This window comes from Anastrepha ludens, chromosome X (genome assembly GCF_028408465.1).
Source record: "Anastrepha ludens isolate Willacy chromosome X, idAnaLude1.1, whole genome shotgun sequence".
Lineage (NCBI taxonomy): Eukaryota > Metazoa > Arthropoda > Insecta > Diptera > Tephritidae > Anastrepha > Anastrepha ludens.
In genome coordinates, this window is record NC_071503.1 from 52,245,680 (window position 1) to 52,267,259 (window position 21,580).

Below are 21,580 nucleotides of genomic sequence, written 5' to 3' on the forward strand. Positions count from 1 at the left end.
ACATGCAAAAGCAAGAAATACTATAGAAAGGACCATAGGTGTATTTAAGAACCGATTCAGATGCCTTCTGGGTGCTCGTGAGCTTTATTATGAACCCATGAAGGTTTGCCAAATAGTGAACGTTGCCGCAGCATTGCACAATATTTGTATCCATTATCGCGGGGTTGATGATTTTTCAGAAAATGTTGAAGAAAGCCATTTTAATCAAACGTATGAGCCTTCTCCTTCAACATATACTGATGCAGCTATTCGGATAAGGGAATCTATATCTTCAACATTAACACGACTATAATATTCAATTAAAAAATATCAAGACTTGTATGTTTTATGTATTATATGTATGTCTGTTCTTTTCTGTTTTTCGCTAGCTTCCTTTTCATATACGCCTTCCAGTCTAGCCATACCTAGTAAATACGATGTATAAGCATGCATATATACACACAAGTGAGGCACAGTAAACATTTGTAGTTTTCGATAAAATATGTGTATTATTTTTTTTTTTTTTTTGACAACGCTTCGAGGCTCTTATTTTCTACTTCTAACATTTGTTGTTTTATTTGATTTTTGGCCGCATTCAAGCACTCCATGTTTCTATGGTGCCTACGCGTTTCTTCCAGGTCGGCTGCTTTTAGGTCGCACATTTTTTCCAGTGCCGAACACATTCGCTGGGTAGTCGAAGAGAGATTGTCTAGCTTCATATCTTGCTGTTCAAAATGCTGCAGACTCTTTGCTTCAAAGTCCTTTTGAAGGGCTAGCTGCTCTTTAATAAGATCTGCAGTACTTGTATCGACTCGCTTTTGGACAGTTGGTGCACGTCTAGTGAAAGAAGGACTGCAGTTATCCGACAGCATGGATACGTTCGGATCGGGTCCACTATTCTCTGCTTCGACAGTAGCAGGTAGTGCCACACTTACTGTGCCTGTGATACCGTGCGTGCTGGTCTCTAAAGCGGTCAGAATGATGACTTCTTCTTCCATCTCAGTAAGGTGGTGCTGCTTATATCGGCCACAGATTGTTTGCTCCCTCTTGTTTTCGGACAATTTTCGCTTTATATAAGCCTTCCAATCTAACCACACCTGAAATAAAAATATGTTGTGCAAACGGTTAATGTTCTTATATACAGCCCTTTATTACCTTTTTCCAGCTTGATACATCTTTGGTTGGTGGGCCTATACTGTTAAGCTGCTTCGCAACATTTTGCCAAAACTCGGCTACCTCTTCCTTTGAGTATTTGGAGAACCCCTGAGCAATTTCTGCCTTCTCCTTTATTAGCTCCAACAAACTGGCATACTGCTGACGTGTTGTTACAACTTTGTACCTGTAAAAATCAAATAAAAGTGCATATACTTAAAAAATTCCTTTTTGTTTATAGTTTAGTTAATATAGGACTTACATTTTATAGCTTTTTTATTTGTTTCCTTTTAAATTTTCTTCTTATTACTCCTTCTAATTTTTGTCCGTTAGTCTAACGTTGTCGTAGAAAAATTGTACGAAACTGTAAGATTTGACGTTATGAGTGTATTCAGTGAATGCTACTCTACGAATTTCGAATGTGCGTTCGGAGATATTCGAATTGTATGATTACATTTTCTTAGTTTCTACGAAAAACAGTCTACGACGGATTCTATGACAGGGCTGAATATTTTAAAAGAAAACTTACAAGTGCGCAAAAGCTGTGTGTTCGAAATAACTTTTATTTTCAACAAGATATTAATTCCAAGCATATTACCTCCGATGTTCATATATGGATCATACATTATGTGCCTCATATTCTTCCAACACCATCATAGTCTCCTGACTTGAATCCCATCGAATATTTGTGGGATGAACTCGGTAGGCGTGTCGCTAAAATTATTGTATCATAACTAGCAAAACCCAACTAAAGGAGGTACTTCAACAGGAACGGCGAAATTTTAGTCCAAATGTGACTAAAAAACTAGTTAACTCTATGCCAAATAGACTTAATGAAGTGATTGGGCAAAAAGAAAAGCCCACTAAATATTGGAATTTCATTGATATATTATTTGTGAAATTGAGTTGTGTGAAAAATTGTGTCCCTTAAAAATATGAAGAATTTTACATTTTTTAATAATTTTTCATTCATGGAGTAAAGTTTTGTTAAGTTTATATTATGTTTAAGTAAACAATAAGTTTGTGTATCTTTCTTAGAATAACATTTTCAATCACATAAATTTTTTTTTCAAGATACAACCTATCGAATGATAAATTAGTAGTTGTGTGAATAATTTTGTCCGTGTGTGTATGTGGATCACATACAAATACATACGTACGTACATACAAGTAGGTATTGCTAACTTCGCAATATAGAATTGTCGCGAATTTGGCGAATGGTGATATTTTTGTTGTGGCGAGTTGGTGCCGGTGTATATATAAACATATATGTTAAAAAAAAGTGTGAGAAACACAAGGTGGAAATGGCTAACAGTGACTTGACAGTTGATTTAATAATACGATTAATCGCTAACGCTAATATAGGCCTTAGGCAGGAAATAGGCAGATTAAGGTCTCATGTCGAGATTTGGCAAGAGACAAGAGACAAGATTTGATCTAGAAGCAACAAATGAAAGTGTCCTATGTCAGGGGTCCTTGGACGTAATAAAACCACAACAAAATAATACCAGCCCCAGTTGAAAATGGTATAAAGCGTCAAAGAGAAAAGAATAATAGATTTAGGCCGCAAGGAACCAAAAGTTCCCAAAATACTCGCCGATATGTTTACCGGCAATAATAAAATAATAAAAATCATTTGGAACCAAAATTTCCACACGACCCAAAGATAAAAAATTATTTTGAAGTTACCAAAAATAAAAAATCCTTTGGAACCAAAAGCTTAAAAGGTACCCGCCGATATATTTACCGGCAATAATAAAAGAATAAAAATTCTTACGAAGCATAAGTTTCCAAGCTAAGCAAAAATAAAAACATTATTTGGAACTAAAAGTTCCCAAGGTACCCGTTGATATGTTTACCGGCAATAATAAAAGATTAAAAATCTTTCGGAACCACAAATTTCTAAGGTACCTAATCATAATAAATTCTTTGGAACCAAAAGTTTCCGAGGTACCCGCCGATATGTTTAGCGGCAATAATATAAATCCTTAGGAACCAAAAGCTTCCAAGGTACCCAAAAATAAAGAATTCTTTGGAATCAAAAGTTTCCAAAGTGCCCGCTGATATGTTTACCGGCAATAATAAAAGAATAATAATCCTTTGGAACCAAAAGTTTCCGAAGGACCCAAAAATAAAAAAATATTTGGAACCAAAAATTTCGAAGGTACCAAAAATAAAAAATCCTTTTGAACCAAAAGCTTAAAAGGTACCCGCCGATATATGTAGCGATAATAATAATAAAAATACTTACGAAGCATAAGTTTCCGAGTTACCCAAAAATAAAAAATCCTTTGGAACCAAAAGTTTCCAAGGTACCCACTGATATATTTACCAGCAATAATAAAAGAGTAAAAATCTTTTCGAACCACAAATTTCCAAGGTACCTTTACATAAAAAATTCTTTGAAACCAAAGGCTTTCAAGGTACACGCCGATATGTTTACCGGCAATAATAAAAAATATAAATCTTTAAAAACCAAAAGCTTCCAAGGTACCCAAAAATAAAAAATCCTTTGAAACCAAAAGTGTCCAAGGTGCTCGCCGATTTGTTTACCGGCTGGACCGATTTGACTGAAAATTGACTTAGAGACTTAATGGGCATTTCTTAATTTGAGTTTGTTCAAAAAATGATATAATTGTACTTTATATAAAAGCAGCTGAGCTAACTTTGTTCCGTCTTTGAGCAAAATTAATTTTTTTATTAGGAAATATAAATTAAAAAACTCAAGCATTTTAATGATTCTTTATTGCCCATGTATTCTGGTGCATAGGTTGTACTCTCCAGTTAAGTATGATACCTTCTGATACAAGACATTTTTTGCTTTATTATCAGACGCAAGAGCAAATAACGCAGATGGTCCTTCGACCCTCACATGCCACATGGGAAAAAAATGGATTTTTCAGATTCGGACCGCAAACTTTCAAGGATTCGCCTTGTGATTTGTTAATGGTCATGGCAAATGCAAGATGTGCAATTTCCCTAAAATACCTCCGAATTGCAGATTGTAGATGGAGAGACCAGACAAAATGCAAAATTAGCAGAACGTTATGGCCCACCTACAACCATAAGCAATCGTCAACATTGATCAACATGAAACGACGGGACGCCTGGAGACTAACGGCAGTCATAACTGGCTTTTTGTCTGTGGGAGAACAAGCAGCCAAAATGGGCATCCCTCACAACACATACTGTCACAGTTGTAAACAACCGGAGAAAAAGGAAACAATCAACAACATTTTCTCTGCGAATGCCCTGCCCTATGGAAGGACAGAATGTTAACCCTGGGTAAACCGCTGTTAGAGAGCCTGGAACAGCTGTCTGGCTTATATGTCAACAACCTGATAAGGTTCCTGAACCGCACAGACTGAATATAGTCATGCTGTAAATAACTGGTAAACAAGTTGGTAACGAGGATGTGGTAACAAAAAGGTGCAGAAGCGATAGTTGGATTCTGGAAGAATCACCACTTAAACCAACCAACCGCCACTAGGGAATACCCCCCGGGGCAAAAATTTTTCAGGAGGCGATTTCACTCCTCCTGTCCTGAGAGAGGTGATTTTGGGATTCGGTTCCGAATTCCCGCTTCCCCCTGAAGCTCAGGTTTCCACCGTTCATAATTCAAAAGAAGGAAGGCCGTTGAGGCCGCAGATCATTTAGCGCTACCCAGGGTGCACCACGCGGAGGCGTGTTTATTTAAAGCTAAGATAAACGTAACAAAACTTTACTCCATAAGTAAAATATTAATGAAAATTTTGATTTCTGGAGCAATGTTATTTATAGCGACGAGATTCAATTGAACATTTTTCAATCGGATGGAAGGATTCGAGTCTGGAGAAAACCCAATACCGAATTCAAAAAAGTAATACACTAAGTACAGTGAATCGTGGTGGTGGGGGTGTAATGGTGTAGGGTTGTATGTCAACGGTAGGCGTGGGTAGTCTTGTATTTATTGATGGTATTTCGGATAAACCTAATCACACAATCCATCGTAGCAAATCTCCGAATGTAAATGTCCGCTCCGAATCGGAGCAATTTTTTATCATGCAACCCATGTGAATTCGAAAAAGTTGTTGCCATACGCATATTTTAAATTTTGCCGTTTCGAAATCAGATGTTTTGCAATAAATTGAAATTTAAATAAAGACAAGCGTAAATAAATTTAATAAGACTGAAATATATATTGGATAATCAAAATGGATTTCCTGGTGCGATTTTATGTGTAGACGGAACACACATTAAAATTGTTGCGCCAGCTAAAGACAAATTCCTGTATTTTAATCGTAAAGGGTAGTATAGCATCAATGTTATGATTGTAAGTCTTGCAAAAACAGATATTTCTAATATCTTTCTAATTTTTCATTTATTGCAGATATGCGATAATAAAATGAGAACTCGTTACGTGAATGCGCAGTATCCTGGCAGCAACCACGATGCTCATATTTGGAACGTAAGCAGCGCGCGAAATTTTTTGAAAATAAACACCTAAACGGCGAACGAAACACTTGGCTTTTGGGTATGTGCATACACATATAGACCGTTTGAATAATTTTTTGCTGAAATGATTTTATTTATTTCACAGGAGACGCTGGATATGCTCTAGAGTCATGGTTAATGACACCTTTTCGTTCACCTACAACAGGAAGCGCCGAAAAAAACTACAATAAAATACATGCAAAAGCAAGAAATACTATAGAAAGGACCATAGGTGTATTTAAGAACCGATTCAGATGCCTTCTGGGTGCTCGTGAGCTTTATTATGAACCCATGAAGGTTTGCCAAATAGTGAACGTTGCCGCAGCATTGCACAATATTTGTATCCATTATCGCGGGGTTGATGATTTTTCAGAAAATGTTGAAGAAAGCCATTTTAATCAAACGTATGAGCCTTCTCCTTCAACATATACTGATGCAGCTATTCGGATAAGGGAATCTATATCTTCAACATTAACACGACTATAATATTCAATTAAAAAATATCAAGACTTGTATGTTTTATGTATTATATGTATGTTTGTTCTTTTTTGTTTTTCGCTAGCTTCCTTTTCATATACGCCTTCCAGTCTAGCCATACCTAGTAAATACGATGTATAAGCATGCATATATACACACAAGTAAGGCACAGTAAACATTTGTAGTTTTCGATAAAATATGTGTATTAATTTTTTTTTTTTTTGACAACGCTTCGAGGCTCTTATTTTCTACTTCTAACATTTGTTGTTTTATTTGATTTTTGGCCGCATTCAAGCACTCCATGTTTCTATGGTGCCTACGCGTTTCTTCCAGGTCGGCTGCTTTTAGGTCGCACATTTTTTCCAGTGCCGAACACATTCGCTGGGTAGTCGAAGAGAGATTGTCTAGCTTCATATCTTGCTGTTCAAAATGCTGCAGACTCTTTGCTTCAAAGTCCTTTTGAAGGGCTAGCTGCTCTTTAATAAGATCTGCAGTACTTGTATCGACTCGCTTTTGGACAGTTGGTGCACGTCTAGTGAAAGAAGGACTGCAGTTATCCGACAGCATGGATACGTTCGGATCGGGTCCACTATTCTCTGCTTCGACAGTAGCAGGTAGTGCCACACTTACTGTGCCTGTGATACCGTGCGTGCTGGTCTCTAAAGCGGTCAGAATAATGACTTCTTCTTCCATCTCAGTAAGGTGGTGCTGCTTATATCGGCCACAGATTGTTTGCTCCCTCTTGTTTTCGGACAATTTTCGCTTTATATAAGCCTTCCAATCTAACCACACCTGAAATAAAAATATGTTGTGCAAACGGTTAATGTTCTTATATACAGCCCTTTATTACCTTTTTCCAGCTTGATACATCTTTGGTTGGTGGGCCTATACTGTTAAGCTGCTTCGCAACATTTTGCCAAAACTCGGCTACCTCTTCCTTTGAGTATTTGGAGAACCCCTGAGCAATTTCTGCCTTCTCCTTTATTAGCTCCAACAAACTGGCATACTGCTGACGTGTTGTTACAACTTTGTACCTGTAAAAATCAAATAAAAGTGCATATACTTAAAAAATTCCTTTTTGTTTATAGTTTAGTTAATATAGGACTTACATTTTATAGCTTTTTTATTTGTTTCCTTTTAAATTTTCTTCTTATTACTCCTTCTAATTTTTGTCCGTTAGTCTAACGTTGTCGTAGAAAAATTGTACGAAACTGTAAGATTTGACGTTATGAGTGTATTCAGTGAATGCTACTCTACGAATTTCGAATGTGCGTTCGGAGATATTCGAATTGTATGATTACATTTTCTTAGTTTCTACGAAAAACAGTCTACGACGGATTCTATGACAGGGCTGAATATTTTAAAAGAAAACTTACAAGTGCGCAAAAGCTGTGTGTTCGAAATAACTTTTATTTTCAACAAGATATTAATTCCAAGCATATTACCTCCGATGTTCATATATGGATCATACATTATGTGCCTCATATTCTTCCAACACCATCATAGTCTCCTGACTTGAATCCCATCGAATATTTGTGGGATGAACTCGGTAGGCGTGTCGCTAAAATTATTGTATCATAACTAGCAAAACCCAACTAAAGGAGGTACTTCAACAGGAACGGCGAAATTTTAGTCCAAATGTGACTAAAAAACTAGTTAACTCTATGCCAAATAGACTTAATGAAGTGATTGGGCAAAAAGAAAAGCCCACTAAATATTGGAATTTCATTGATATATTATTTGTGAAATTGAGTTGTGTGAAAAATTGTGTCCCTTAAAAATATGAAGAATTTTACATTTTTTAATAATTTTTCATTCATGGAGTAAAGTTTTGTTAAGTTTATATTATGTTTAAGTAAACAATAAGTTTGTGTATCTTTCTTAGAATAACATTTTCAATCACATAAATTTTTTTTTCAAGATACAACCTATCGAATGATAAATTAGTAGTTGTGTGAATAATTTTGTCCGTGTGTGTATGTGGATCACATACAAATACATACGTACGTACATACAAGTAGGTATTGCTAACTTCGCAATATAGAATTGTCGCGAATTTGGCGAATGGTGATATTTTTGTTGTGGCGAGTTGGTGCCGGTGTATATATAAACATATATGTTAAAAAAAAGTGTGAGAAACACAAGGTGGAAATGGCTAACAGTGACTTGACAGTTGATTTAATAATACGATTAATCGCTAACGCTAATATAGGCCTTAGGCAGGAAATAGGCAGATTAAGGTCTCATGTCGAGATTTGGCAAGAGACAAGAGACAAGATTTGATCTAGAAGCAACAAATGAAAGTGTCCTATGTCAGGGGTCCTTGGACGTAATAAAACCACAACAAAATAATACCAGCCCCAGTTGAAAATGGTATAAAGCGTCAAAGAGAAAAGAATAATAGATTTAGGCCGCAAGGAACCAAAAGTTCCCAAAATACTCGCCGATATGTTTACCGACAATAATAAAATAATAAAAATCATTTGGAACCAAAATTTCCACACGACCCAAAAATAAAAAATTATTTTGAAGTTACCAAAAATAAAAAATCCTTTGGAACCAAAAGCTTAAAAGGTACCCGCCGATATATTTACCGGCAATAATAAAAGAATAAAAATTCTTACGAAGCATAAGTTTCCAAGCTAAGCAAAAATAAAAACATTATTTGGAACTAAAAGTTCCCAAGGTACCCGTTGATATGTTTACCGGCAATAATAAAAGATTAAAAATCTTTCGGAACCACAAATTTCTAAGGTACCTAATCATAATAAATTCTTTGGAACCAAAAGTTTCCGAGGTACCCGCCGATATGTTTAGCGGCAATAATATAAATCCTTAGGAACCAAAAGCTTCCAAGGTACCCAAAAATAAAGAATTCTTTGGAATCAAAAGTTTCCAAGGTACCCGCTGATATGTTTACCGGCAATAATAAAAGAATAATAATCCTTTGGAACCAAAAGTTTCCGAAGGACCCAAAAATAAAAAAATATTTGGAACCAAAAATTTCGAAGGTACCAAAAATAAAAAATCCTTTTGAACCAAAAGCTTAAAAGGTACCCGCCGATATATGTAGCGATAATAATAATAAAAATACTTACGAAGCATAAGTTTCCGAGTTACCCAAAAATAAAAAATCCTTTGGAACCAAAAGTTTCCAAGGTACCCACTGATATATTTACCAGCAATAATAAAAGAGTAAAAATCTTTTCGAACCACAAATTTCCAAGGTACCTTTTCATAAAAAATTCTTTGAAACCAAAGGCTTTCAAGGTACACGCCGATATGTTTACCGGCAATAATAAAAAATATAAATCTTTAAAAACCAAAAGCTTCCAAGGTACCCAAAAATAAAAAATCCTTTGAAACCAAAAGTGTCCAAGGTGCTCGCCGATTTGTTTACCGGCTGGACCGATTTGACTGAAAATTGACTTAGAGACTTAATGGGCATTTCTTAATTTGAGTTTGTTCAAAAAATGATATAATTGTACTTTATATAAAACTAGCTGACCCGGCGAACTTTGTTCCGTCTTTGAGCAAAATTAATTTTTTTATTAGGAAATATAAATTAAAAAACTCAAGCATTTTAATGATTCTTTATTGCCCATGTATTCTGGTGCATAGGTTGTACTCTCCAGTTAAGTATGATACCTTCTGATACAAGACATTTTTTGCTTTATTATCAGACGCAAGAGCAAATAACGCAGATGGTCCTTCGACCCTCACATGCCACATGGGAAAAAAATGGATTTTTCAGATTCGGACCGCAAACTTTCAAGGATTCGCCTTGTGATTTGTTAATGGTCATGGCAAATGCAAGATGTGCAATTTCCCTAAAATACCTCCGAATTGCAGATTGTAGATGGAGAGACCAGACAAAATGCAAAATTAGCAGAACGTTATGGCCCACCTACAACCATAAGCAATCGTCAACATTGATCAACATGAAACGACGGGACGCCTGGAGACTAACGGCAGTCATAACTGGCTTTTTGTCTGTGGGAGAACAAGCAGCCAAAATGGGCATCCCTCACAACACATACTGTCACAGTTGTAAACAACCGGAGAAAAAGGAAACAATCAACAACATTTTCTCTGCGAATGCCCTGCCCTATGGAAGGACAGAATGTTAACCCTGGGTAAACCGCTGTTAGAGAGCCTGGAACAGCTGTCTGGCTTATATGTCAACAACCTGATAAGGTTCCTGAACCGCACAGACTGAATATAGTCATGCTGTAAATAACTGGTAAACAAGTTGGTAACGAGGATGTGGTAACAAAAAGGTGCAGAAGCGATAGTTGGATTCTGGAAGAATCACCACTTAAACCAACCAACCGCCACTAGGGAATACCCCCCGGGGCAAAAATTTTTCAGGAGGCGATTTCACTCCTCCTGTCCTGAGAGAGGTGATTTTGGGATTCGGTTCCGAATTCCCGCTTCCCCCTGAAGCTCAGGTTTCCACCGTTCATAATTCAAAAGAAGGAAGGCCGTTGAGGCCGCAGATCATTTAGCGCTACCCAGGGTGCACCACGCGGAGGCGTGTTTATTTAAAGCTAAGATAAACGTAACAAAACTTTACTCCATAAGTAAAATATTAATGAAAATTTTGATTTCTGGAGCAATGTTATTTATAGCGACGAGATTCAATTGAACATTTTTCAATCGGATGGAAGGATTCGAGTCTGGAGAAAACCCAATACCGAATTCAAAAAAGTAATACACTAAGTACAGTGAATCGTGGTGGTGGGGGTGTAATGGTGTAGGGTTGTATGTCAACGGTAGGCGTGGGTAGTCTTGTATTTATTGATGGTATTTCGGATAAACCTAATCACACAATCCATCGTAGCAAATCTCCGAATGTAAATGTCCGCTCCGAATCGGAGCAATTTTTTATCATGCAACCCATGTGAATTCGAAAAAGTTGTTGCCATACGCATATTTTAAATTTTGCCGTTTCGAAATCAGATGTTTTGCAATAAATTGAAATTTAAATAAAGACAAGCGTAAATAAATTTAATAAGACTGAAATATATATTGGAAAATCAAAATGGATTTCCTGGTGCGATTTTATGTGTAGACGGAACACACATTAAAATTGTTGCGCCAGCTAAAGACAAATTCCTGTATTTTAATCGTAAAGGGTAGTATAGCATCAATGTTATGATTGTAAGTCTTGCAAAAACAGATATTTCTAATATCTTTCTAATTTTTCATTTATTGCAGATATGCGATAATAAAATGAGAACTCGTTACGTGAATGCGCAGTATCCTGGCAGCAACCTCGATGCTCATATTTGGAACGTAAGCAGCGCGCGAAATTTTTTGAAAATAAACACCTAAACGGCGAACGAAACACTTGGCTTTTGGGTATGTGCATACACATATAGACCGTTTGAATAATTTTTTGCTGAAATGATTTTATTTATTTCACAGGAGACGCTGGATATGCTCTAGAGTCATGGTTAATGACACCTTTTCGTTCACCTACAACAGGAAGCGCCGAAAAAAACTACAATAAAATACATGCAAAAGCAAGAAATACTATAGAAAGGACCATAGGTGTATTTAAGAACCGATTCAGATGCCTTCTGGGTGCTCGTGAGCTTTATTATGAACCCATGAAGGTTTGCCAAATAGTGAACGTTGCCGCAGCATTGCACAATATTTGTATCCATTATCGCGGGGTTGATGATTTTTCAGAAAATGTTGAAGAAAGCCATTTTAATCAAACGTATGAGCCTTCTCCTTCAACATATACTGATGCAGCTATTCGGATAAGGGAATCTATATCTTCAACATTAACACGACTATAATATTCAATTAAAAAATATCAAGACTTGTATGTTTTATGTATTATATGTATGTTTGTTCTTTTTTGTTTTTCGCTAGCTTCCTTTTCATATACGCCTTCCAGTCTAGCCATACCTAGTAAATACGATGTATAAGCATGCATATATACACACAAGTAAGGCACAGTAAACATTTGTAGTTTTCGATAAAATATGTGTATTAATTTTTTTTTTTTTTGACAACGCTTCGAGGCTCTTATTTTCTACTTCTAACATTTGTTGTTTTATTTGATTTTTGGCCGCATTCAAGCACTCCATGTTTCTATGGTGCCTACGCGTTTCTTCCAGGTCGGCTGCTTTTAGGTCGCACATTTTTTCCAGTGCCGAACACATTCGCTGGGTAGTCGAAGAGAGATTGTCTAGCTTCATATCTTGCTGTTCAAAATGCTGCAGACTCTTTGCTTCAAAGTCCTTTTGAAGGGCTAGCTGCTCTTTAATAAGATCTGCAGTACTTGTATCGACTCGCTTTTGGACAGTTGGTGCACGTCTAGTGAAAGAAGGACTGCAGTTATCCGACAGCATGGATACGTTCGGATCGGGTCCACTATTCTCTGCTTCGACAGTAGCAGGTAGTGCCACACTTACTGTGCCTGTGATACCGTGCGTGCTGGTCTCTAAAGCGGTCAGAATAATGACTTCTTCTTCCATCTCAGTAAGGTGGTGCTGCTTATATCGGCCACAGATTGTTTGCTCCCTCTTGTTTTCGGACAATTTTCGCTTTATATAAGCCTTCCAATCTAACCACACCTGAAATAAAAATATGTTGTGCAAACGGTTAATGTTCTTATATACAGCCCTTTATTACCTTTTTCCAGCTTGATACATCTTTGGTTGGTGGGCCTATACTGTTAAGCTGCTTCGCAACATTTTGCCAAAACTCGGCTACCTCTTCCTTTGAGTATTTGGAGAACCCCTGAGCAATTTCTGCCTTCTCCTTTATTAGCTCCAACAAACTGGCATACTGCTGACGTGTTGTTACAACTTTGTACCTGTAAAAATCAAATAAAAGTGCATATACTTAAAAAATTCCTTTTTGTTTATAGTTTAGTTAATATAGGACTTACATTTTATAGCTTTTTTATTTGTTTCCTTTTAAATTTTCTTCTTATTACTCCTTCTAATTTTTGTCCGTTAGTCTAACGTTGTCGTAGAAAAATTGTACGAAACTGTAAGATTTGACGTTATGAGTGTATTCAGTGAATGCTACTCTACGAATTTCGAATGTGCGTTCGGAGATATTCGAATTGTATGATTACATTTTCTTAGTTTCTACGAAAAACAGTCTACGACGGATTCTATGACAGGGCTGAATATTTTAAAAGAAAACTTACAAGTGCGCAAAAGCTGTGTGTTCGAAATAACTTTTATTTTCAACAAGATATTAATTCCAAGCATATTACCTCCGATGTTCATATATGGATCATACATTATGTGCCTCATATTCTTCCAACACCATCATAGTCTCCTGACTTGAATCCCATCGAATATTTGTGGGATGAACTCGGTAGGCGTGTCGCTAAAATTATTGTATCATAACTAGAAAAACCCAACTAAAGGAGGTACTTCAACAGGAACGGCGAAATTTTAGTCCAAATGTGACTAAAAAACTAGTTAACTCTATGCCAAATAGACTTAATGAAGTGATTGGGCAAAAAGAAAAGCCCACTAAATATTGGAATTTCATTGATATATTATTTGTGAAATTGAGTTGTGTGAAAAATTGTGTCCCTTAAAAATATGAAGAATTTTACATTTTTTAATAATTTTTCATTCATGGAGTAAAGTTTTGTTAAGTTTATATTATGTTTAAGTAAACAATAAGTTTGTGTATCTTTCTTAGAATAACATTTTCAATCACATAAATTTTTTTTTCAAGATACAACCTATCGAATGATAAATTAGTAGTTGTGTGAATAATTTTGTCCGTGTGTGTATGTGGATCACATACAAATACATACGTACGTACATACAAGTAGGTATTGCTAACTTCGCAATATAGAATTGTCGCGAATTTGGCGAATGGTGATATTTTTGTTGTGGCGAGTTGGTGCCGGTGTATATATAAACATATATGTTAAAAAAAAGTGTGAGAAACACAAGGTGGAAATGGCTAACAGTGACTTGACAGTTGATTTAATAATACGATTAATCGCTAACGCTAATATAGGCCTTAGGCAGGAAATAGGCAGATTAAGGTCTCATGTCGAGATTTGGCAAGAGACAAGAGACAAGATTTGATCTAGAAGCAACAAATGAAAGTGTCCTATGTCAGGGGTCCTTGGACGTAATAAAACCACAACAAAATAATACCAGCCCCAGTTGAAAATGGTATAAAGCGTCAAAGAGAAAAGAATAATAGATTTAGGCCGCAAGGAACCAAAAGTTCCCAAAATACTCGCCGATATGTTTACCGGCAATAATAAAATAATAAAAATCATTTGGAACCAAAATTTCCACACGACCCAAAGATAAAAAATTATTTTGAAGTTACCAAAAATAAAAAATCCTTTGGAACCAAAAGCTTAAAAGGTACCCGCCGATATATTTACCGGCAATAATAAAAGAATAAAAATTCTTACGAAGCATAAGTTTCCAAGCTAAGCAAAAATAAAAACATTATTTGGAACTAAAAGTTCCCAAGGTACCCGTTGATATGTTTACCGGCAATAATAAAAGATTAAAAATCTTTCGGAACCACAAATTTCTAAGGTACCTAATCATAATAAATTCTTTGGAACCAAAAGTTTCCGAGGTACCCGCCGATATGTTTAGCGGCAATAATATAAATCCTTAGGAACCAAAAGCTTCCAAGGTACCCAAAAATAAAGAATTCTTTGGAATCAAAAGTTTCCAAGGTACCCGCTGATATGTTTACCGGCAATAATAAAAGAATAATAATCCTTTGGAACCAAAAGTTTCCGAAGGACCCAAAAATAAAAAAATATTTGGAACCAAAAATTTCGAAGGTACCAAAAATAAAAAATCCTTTTGAACCAAAAGCTTAAAAGGTACCCGCCGATATATGTAGCGATAATAATAATAAAAATACTTACGAAGCATAAGTTTCCGAGTTACCCAAAAATAAAAAATCCTTTGGAACCAAAAGTTTCCAAGGTACCCACTGATATATTTACCAGCAATAATAAAAGAGTAAAAATCTTTTCGAACCACAAATTTCCAAGGTACCTTTACATAAAAAATTCTTTGAAACCAAAGGCTTTCAAGGTACACGCCGATATGTTTACCGGCAATAATAAAAAATATAAATCTTTAAAAACCAAAAGCTTCCAAGGTACCCAAAAATAAAAAATCCTTTGAAACCAAAAGTGTCCAAGGTGCTCGCCGATTTGTTTACCGGCTGGACCGATTTGACTGAAAATTGACTTAGAGACTTAATGGGCATTTCTTAATTTGAGTTTGTTCAAAAAATGATATAATTGTACTTTATATAAAACTAGCTGACCCGGCGAACTTTGTTCCGTCTTTGAGCAAAATTAATTTTTTTATTAGGAAATATAAATTAAAAAACTCAAGCATTTTAATGATTCTTTATTGCCCATGTATTCTGGTGCATAGGTTGTACTCTCGAGTTAAGTATGATACCTTCTGATACAAGACATTTTTTGCTTTATTATCAGACGCAAGAGCAAATAACGCAGATGGTCCTTCGACCCTCACATGCCACATGGGAAAAAAATGGATTTTTCAGATTCGGACCGCAAACTTTCAAGGATTCGCCTTGTGATTTGTTAATGGTCATGGCAAATGCAAGATGGATCTGAAATTGAAGTTTTTTGAACTCAAACGGCATATAGTTTGGGATCATCGTGATCCTCGGAATGAGAACTTCCTCACCTTAGAATTTTTCTTTGAGTATCGCCGCGTATGTCACATTGTTCACCCATTACTTACAACCAAACATGTACCGTTGCACAGTTTTGGTTCGTATATGTTTCGAAGTATGATTACTACGGAGCCAACCTTTAGGCGTAAATTGTGCGGGTGTAAATAATGCACATCCAAGGAGTTTTAAAATTTAATTGGATAGTTGGTGGCTTCATCTACATTTGTTACATAGTCAATAGATTTGTTTAAGTCATCTACAACTTTATTCTTATCCGCTAAAAGTGCTCGCTCACTCAACCATTCATTAGTTTTGTAGTTATTAATGATGTTTGGGAATACTTTGTTGATAAGTTCGTCTTTCGATGAGACAATGTTACAAAAATTCTGAGGAAATGAAATCAATCCGTTTGGTTCGACGACATTTCGAGCCATGGTCAAGCCATTACTGATAGTCAGAAACTGCTCAGAGAAATCTTCAGCAGATGTATCATTTAGTAATGTACCTCTCATGTTTGTTTTCAGCTGAAGTTTCGTCACATATCACCATAGATTCGATGATTTGAGCGTTTATTTCGTCGGCAGCCGTTGACCTTGGAATTACTGGCAGTGTTTAGCGGCAATCGACAGACAGTAAAACCACTGAGTCTCCAGAACATCTCGAGTCATTCCGAATATCTTTCAATATTCGGTTAAGTGCTTGTAATACACATTTATGCGCCATTGCGCATTCGTCCCGGATGATGATTTTCGATGCTGATAAAACTTTGACTATTTGACTAATTTTAATGCTGGATGAATCGTGGCTGCTATTCCAGAAGAAGCAACTGCATTCGAAATATTGGATCTCGCTCGAAAAATGGCTACAACTACTAACATGAGGAATGTCTTACCAGTTCCACCAGGGACATCCAGGAAATATGAACCACCATTTCCACCATCAATTGCCTTCATTAATGTATAATATACTTCCTTTTGTTGGGAATTCAACAGGGGTAGATTCGTTTGAACTACTAAATCTAGCTCCGCGTGAACATATTCGCGTTTCCGTTGCAATTCTCGATTAAATGCGTCATTCATTCCACGATTTGGCGCTAGTAATAAACTACCGGACATGAGGCAACACATATCTTCGATCAAGAGTAAAGCCCGATTTTGAATGTCCTCATTCATCTCAAGTAGGGTATATCACCGATCGCCTTCGTCTAGCTCAGCTAAAGGTATGCCCAGGAAACATGCTGTTTCGACAGGTTGGGTCCAGAGGGAGAGTGGTTTAGATGAGTGGGTTTTAAGGGGCATGTGAAAAGGTGGTTAGTGTCGAACATACAGGTATTTTTGGTTTGTCGGGTTCAATTCTGGATAAGTAGGAGTTTAAGTGGGTCTCGCAAGGAAGCTGGAGCTCCTCATCTGCTATGGGTGGTGGTTGGACTCCGGCATTCTCTGGACTAGAGCTTATGAAGGTGGTAACACTCTAACGGTGAATGTCATTTAATGCCTGTCTGGTTCAGTAGACGTCGGTTTGTTTTGTCCTAGATATCGTCGGCGTAGTGTAGTAGGTGTCTCCTGACGTGCCTAGGACGCGGATCTGGCTCAAGCAGATGCCTGCAAGGGTGAAACCTGCGGTAGCACTCTAACAGGAACTGCTTGCTGATCAGTTTGCTATGTTCTTTATCAGGTAGGTGTTGAAGGTGTTGTATTGGGGACATCGGGAGGCAACCCGTCTATGTCCGAATGGCAGTGATTTGGCATGCCTGGAGCTTTATCCACTGCGTGTCACTGGTTCCAGGCGACCAGACACGCGCTGCATAGGTTAGAACCGGCCGACCAATTGCCTTAAATGTCGATAGCAACAGTTCTTTGTCTTTGCCCCAAGTGCTGCCGGCAAGCGATTTGAGGACCTTGTTGCAGTTTTGGTCGTTAGTGGCAATTGCGGTTCTGTGCGCTGAGAACGAGAGCAAACTGTCAAAGGTTACACCAAAAATTTTGGGGTTGTTTACCGTCGGAATTGGTGTGTCGTCGATTTTTACCTTGAGGACCTGTTTGACCTCCTTTGTCCAGGTGGTAAAAAGGGTTGCCGTGGACTTAGTGGGGGAAAGTTAGAGATTGCTCGCAGTGAAAAAGCGAGAAAGATCGGTGAGGTATATGTCACTTTGGAGCACAGGCCATCAATGTCATTGCCCGACGCCATTATCGTGCAGTCGTTAGCATATGAGACCAGGGAGACTCCCTCTGATGTCTAGGTGAGTTTCGAGACATAGAAGTTGAACAGCAAGGGTGAGAGGACCCCTCCCTGGGGAACAACTTGCTTGATCTTCCTCTGCTTCGATGTTTGATCTCGAAAAATCACTGACGAGTGACTACCGCTCGGATAGTTGGCGGACCACCTCTTCAGCCCTGGTGGGAGTGTCGACTGCTAAATATAATCTTGTAGCGTGGAATTGCTGAGAGTGTTGAAAGCCTTATTCAAATCCAACGCTACTAGGACAGTCCTCTTGCAGGAGTAGTTTTTGTTAAGCTGTGCACTCGTCGGAAGCTGTGCTGATGTAGGGCTAAGGTCAGCTGTTTCGTGAAAATTGGGAGTAGGAGGGCCTCAAGTGTCTTCACTACTGGGGAAAGCAGAGTCATCGGGCGATAAGAAACCCCTTCGGTTGGCGGGTTTCCCAGGATTCAGTAGTGGGACCAGTCTCCCTGCTTTCCCCTTGTCAGGGATGATGAGAGTGAAAAAGAACACATTGAAAAACCTTGTGAGAAATCCCTTCTCAAAGGTCCCAGGTGCTTCAGCATCAGTATGTTCATTCCGTCAGGGTCAATGGCTTTTGATGATTTGGATTTGTTGATGGCCCCCTGAACCTCATATCTGGAGAAAGTAGGTGGCGCACTGTCGTTCGTCATGTTGTGCAGCCGTCTGGTGGCACGACGCTTTACCTCAACGGGCTGATTAGCTCATACGCGGCTAGTTATTTTGAACCTCCGCGCGTCTTAAATCATTGTGGATATATTTTACATCTGCGCAGGATCGCTTCCAGTTATCACCCGATTTTAGCATAAAATCTATAATATTCTCTCCGTTTAATATGCTACAAGTTTCGGCAGCATATTGTGGACATTGAAACAAGACGTGATCAGCGTCTTCTTCCTCTCCATGCAGATTGGGCAGTTTAGTGAACTATCATGGTGGAATCTATGGAGGTATTTTCGAAACACCCCGTGCCCTGAAAGGAATTGGGTTAGATGGAAGTTTGTTTCCCCGAGGTTACTTTCTAATCAAGTCGTAAAAATGGCTATTAGTCCATGCGTCCATCTACCTTTCGGTGACCTGTTCCACCGGTCTTGCCAGTGGACGATCGAATAACGCCTTTTGTCTTCTGCAATGGTTGGTTGGTTGGTTAAAGTGGTGATTCTTCTAGAATCCAAATAGCGCTTCCGCGCCATTTTGTTTCCACATCCTCGTTACCAACTTGTTTAACGGTTATTTACAGCATAACTATATCCAGTCTGTGCGGTTAAGGAACCTTATTAGGTTGTTAACGTCTAAGCCAGATAGTTGTTCGCGAATCTCGAACAGCGGTTTACCCAGGGTTAACATTCTGTCCTTCCATAGGGCAGGGCATTCACAGAGTTCACAGAGGAAATGCAAGATTGTCTCCTTTTTCTCCAGTTGTTTGCAACTGTGACAGTATGTATTGTGAGGGATACCCATTTTGGCTGCTTGTTCTCCCACAGACTAAAAGCCAGTTATGACTGCCGTTAGTCTCCAGGCGTACCGTCGTTCCATTCTTATTAATGCCGGCGATTGCTTGAGGTTGTAGGTGGGCCATAACGTTCTGCTAATTTTGCATTTCGTCTGGACTTTCCACCTACAGTCCGCGATTCGGAGGTATTTTTGGGAAATTGTACTCTTGACTGCACCTAATGGTGTGAATACCGATTCTGCAAGAGCGTTATTCATGGCAGACTCCCCTCATCTGCTTTTTCGTTACCTTCAATGTTCCGATGTCCCGGGATCCAGATTAAGGTAACTTTATGATTTTCACTCAAGATGGTGAGGCTATTCCTACTTTGTTCCACCACTTTAGAGGTTGTTGTTGCCGAACCCAGTGCCTGGATTTCAGCTTGGCTATCCGAGAGAATAGCAATATTACCCTTAAAAGAGAAATCTGCGATTAGTAGCCTACAGGCTTCCCCAATTGCCAGTACTTCCGCCTGGAAGATACTCCTGGTATTAGGGAGACGCACAGATTTCTCAATTTTAAGTCTGTGAGAATACATACCAGCTCCAACACCGCAGCCCATTTTACTTCCATCTGTATAGACTTCTTCCATAGATGGACGTCGAGACGATGTAGTCAGTTCTCACCGAGATTAACTGAGTTTGTCGCAATAATAGACTGACATGACCATACGTTTTTTTCTCTTTAGCGACCCGCTTCATTTAACCTTAAAGCACTCATGGTTGCCGTCTTCTTAATATGTAGGTCTATTGGAATAAGGTGGGTCAGTGCATTGAGAGCCTCTCTAGGACATGATCTGATTGCACCGTCCGTTATTGCACAGGCTGATCTTTCTATTCTGCCGAGTAGTTTGGTATTGTGCTCTCTTCCTAGAGCCTTCCACCAAACTACCGAACCATACGATAAAATAGGTCGTATAACCGTCTTATACAGCTATAATATATGCTTAGGTTGAAGACCCCATCTTCTTCCAAGCATACGTTTACAGGCATATAAAGCAATTTCTGCCCTCCTTACCCGTTCTTCAACATTTAATTTCCAGCTTAGTTTGGATTCCAGAATTACCCCTAAGTACTTTGCGCTGGGTGATAGTGAGAGAGTTTGTCCGTTAATATTTGGTAGGATAAAAGCTTGTACCTTATATCTGGTGGTGAAAAGCATAAGTTCTGTTTTAGGTGGGTTTAAACCTAGGCCACAGCCTGTAGCCCAAGAGTTAAGCTCGCCTAACGCCCTTTGGATGATCCCACTGATCGTATTAGGACACAGTCCTGACGCCATTAACACCACATCATCAGCGTACGCCACCCCTTTTACCCCACCTCTATTACGTTTTGTTAAGACTTTGCTAATAACGCATAACCAGAGAAGGGGAGGCAATACTCCCCCTTGTGGGGTGCCTCTGTGAACCTTCTTGGTTATACTGATATTACCCATATTAGCTTTGATGATCCTGGTTTCTAGCATAGAGATGACCCAATTACTGATGCAATTGTCCACCTCTAAGTCAATCAACGCCCGTTGGATCGCATCTGTACTAACATTGTTAAAGGCGCCTTCTATATCCAAGAATGCCGCCATGGTATAATGTTTGTTCTCTAGAGAGCCCTCTATTGTTCGGATTACCTCGTGAAGCGCTGTCTCCGTAGATTTGCCTTTAAGGTACGCATGTTGTGCAATAGATATACCAGAGCTCTCCAAAGAGCTTCTTAGATATACATATATCTAAAAGTCTTTCAAAGGTTTTTAACAGGAAAGACGAAAGACTGATTGGCCTATAGTCCTTCGCTGATTCATGTCCCCTCCTGCCTATTTTTGGAATGAAGACGACCTTGACTAGTTTCCAACTCTCTGGAATATGACTTAGGTTTAAACACGCTTTAAAAATTTCCTCTAGACATGGTAGGATACAGTCCAAGGTTTCCTGTAACATCTTTGGTATGATCCTATCTGGCTCCGGAGATTTAAAAGGTGAAAAAGATTTAATTGCCCATGCAACTTTCTCCTTTGTAATTATTTCTTTTGCCCACTTTCGTGGACGCTGCACCCCGGGAAATGCGTGTTTAGCAGAAGTTCTAGCGA

General features: G+C 38.2%; 1 protein-coding gene across 1 annotated transcript; it reads right to left on the bottom strand.

The window, feature by feature from the left end:
- Positions 1-488: 488 nt before the first annotated feature.
- On the bottom strand, positions 489-16,943 carry LOC128870068 (uncharacterized). The gene is made up of 7 exons (XM_054112667.1): positions 16,648-16,943; positions 12,733-12,916; positions 12,142-12,674; positions 6,932-7,115; positions 6,341-6,873; positions 1,135-1,318; positions 489-1,076 (listed from the first exon to the last, which is right to left on the bottom strand). Exons 1-7 carry the CDS (start codon positions 16,941-16,943, stop codon positions 489-491), a joined length of 2,502 nt encoding a protein of 833 aa, XP_053968642.1.
- Between the last annotated feature and the right edge of the window lie 4,637 nt (positions 16,944-21,580).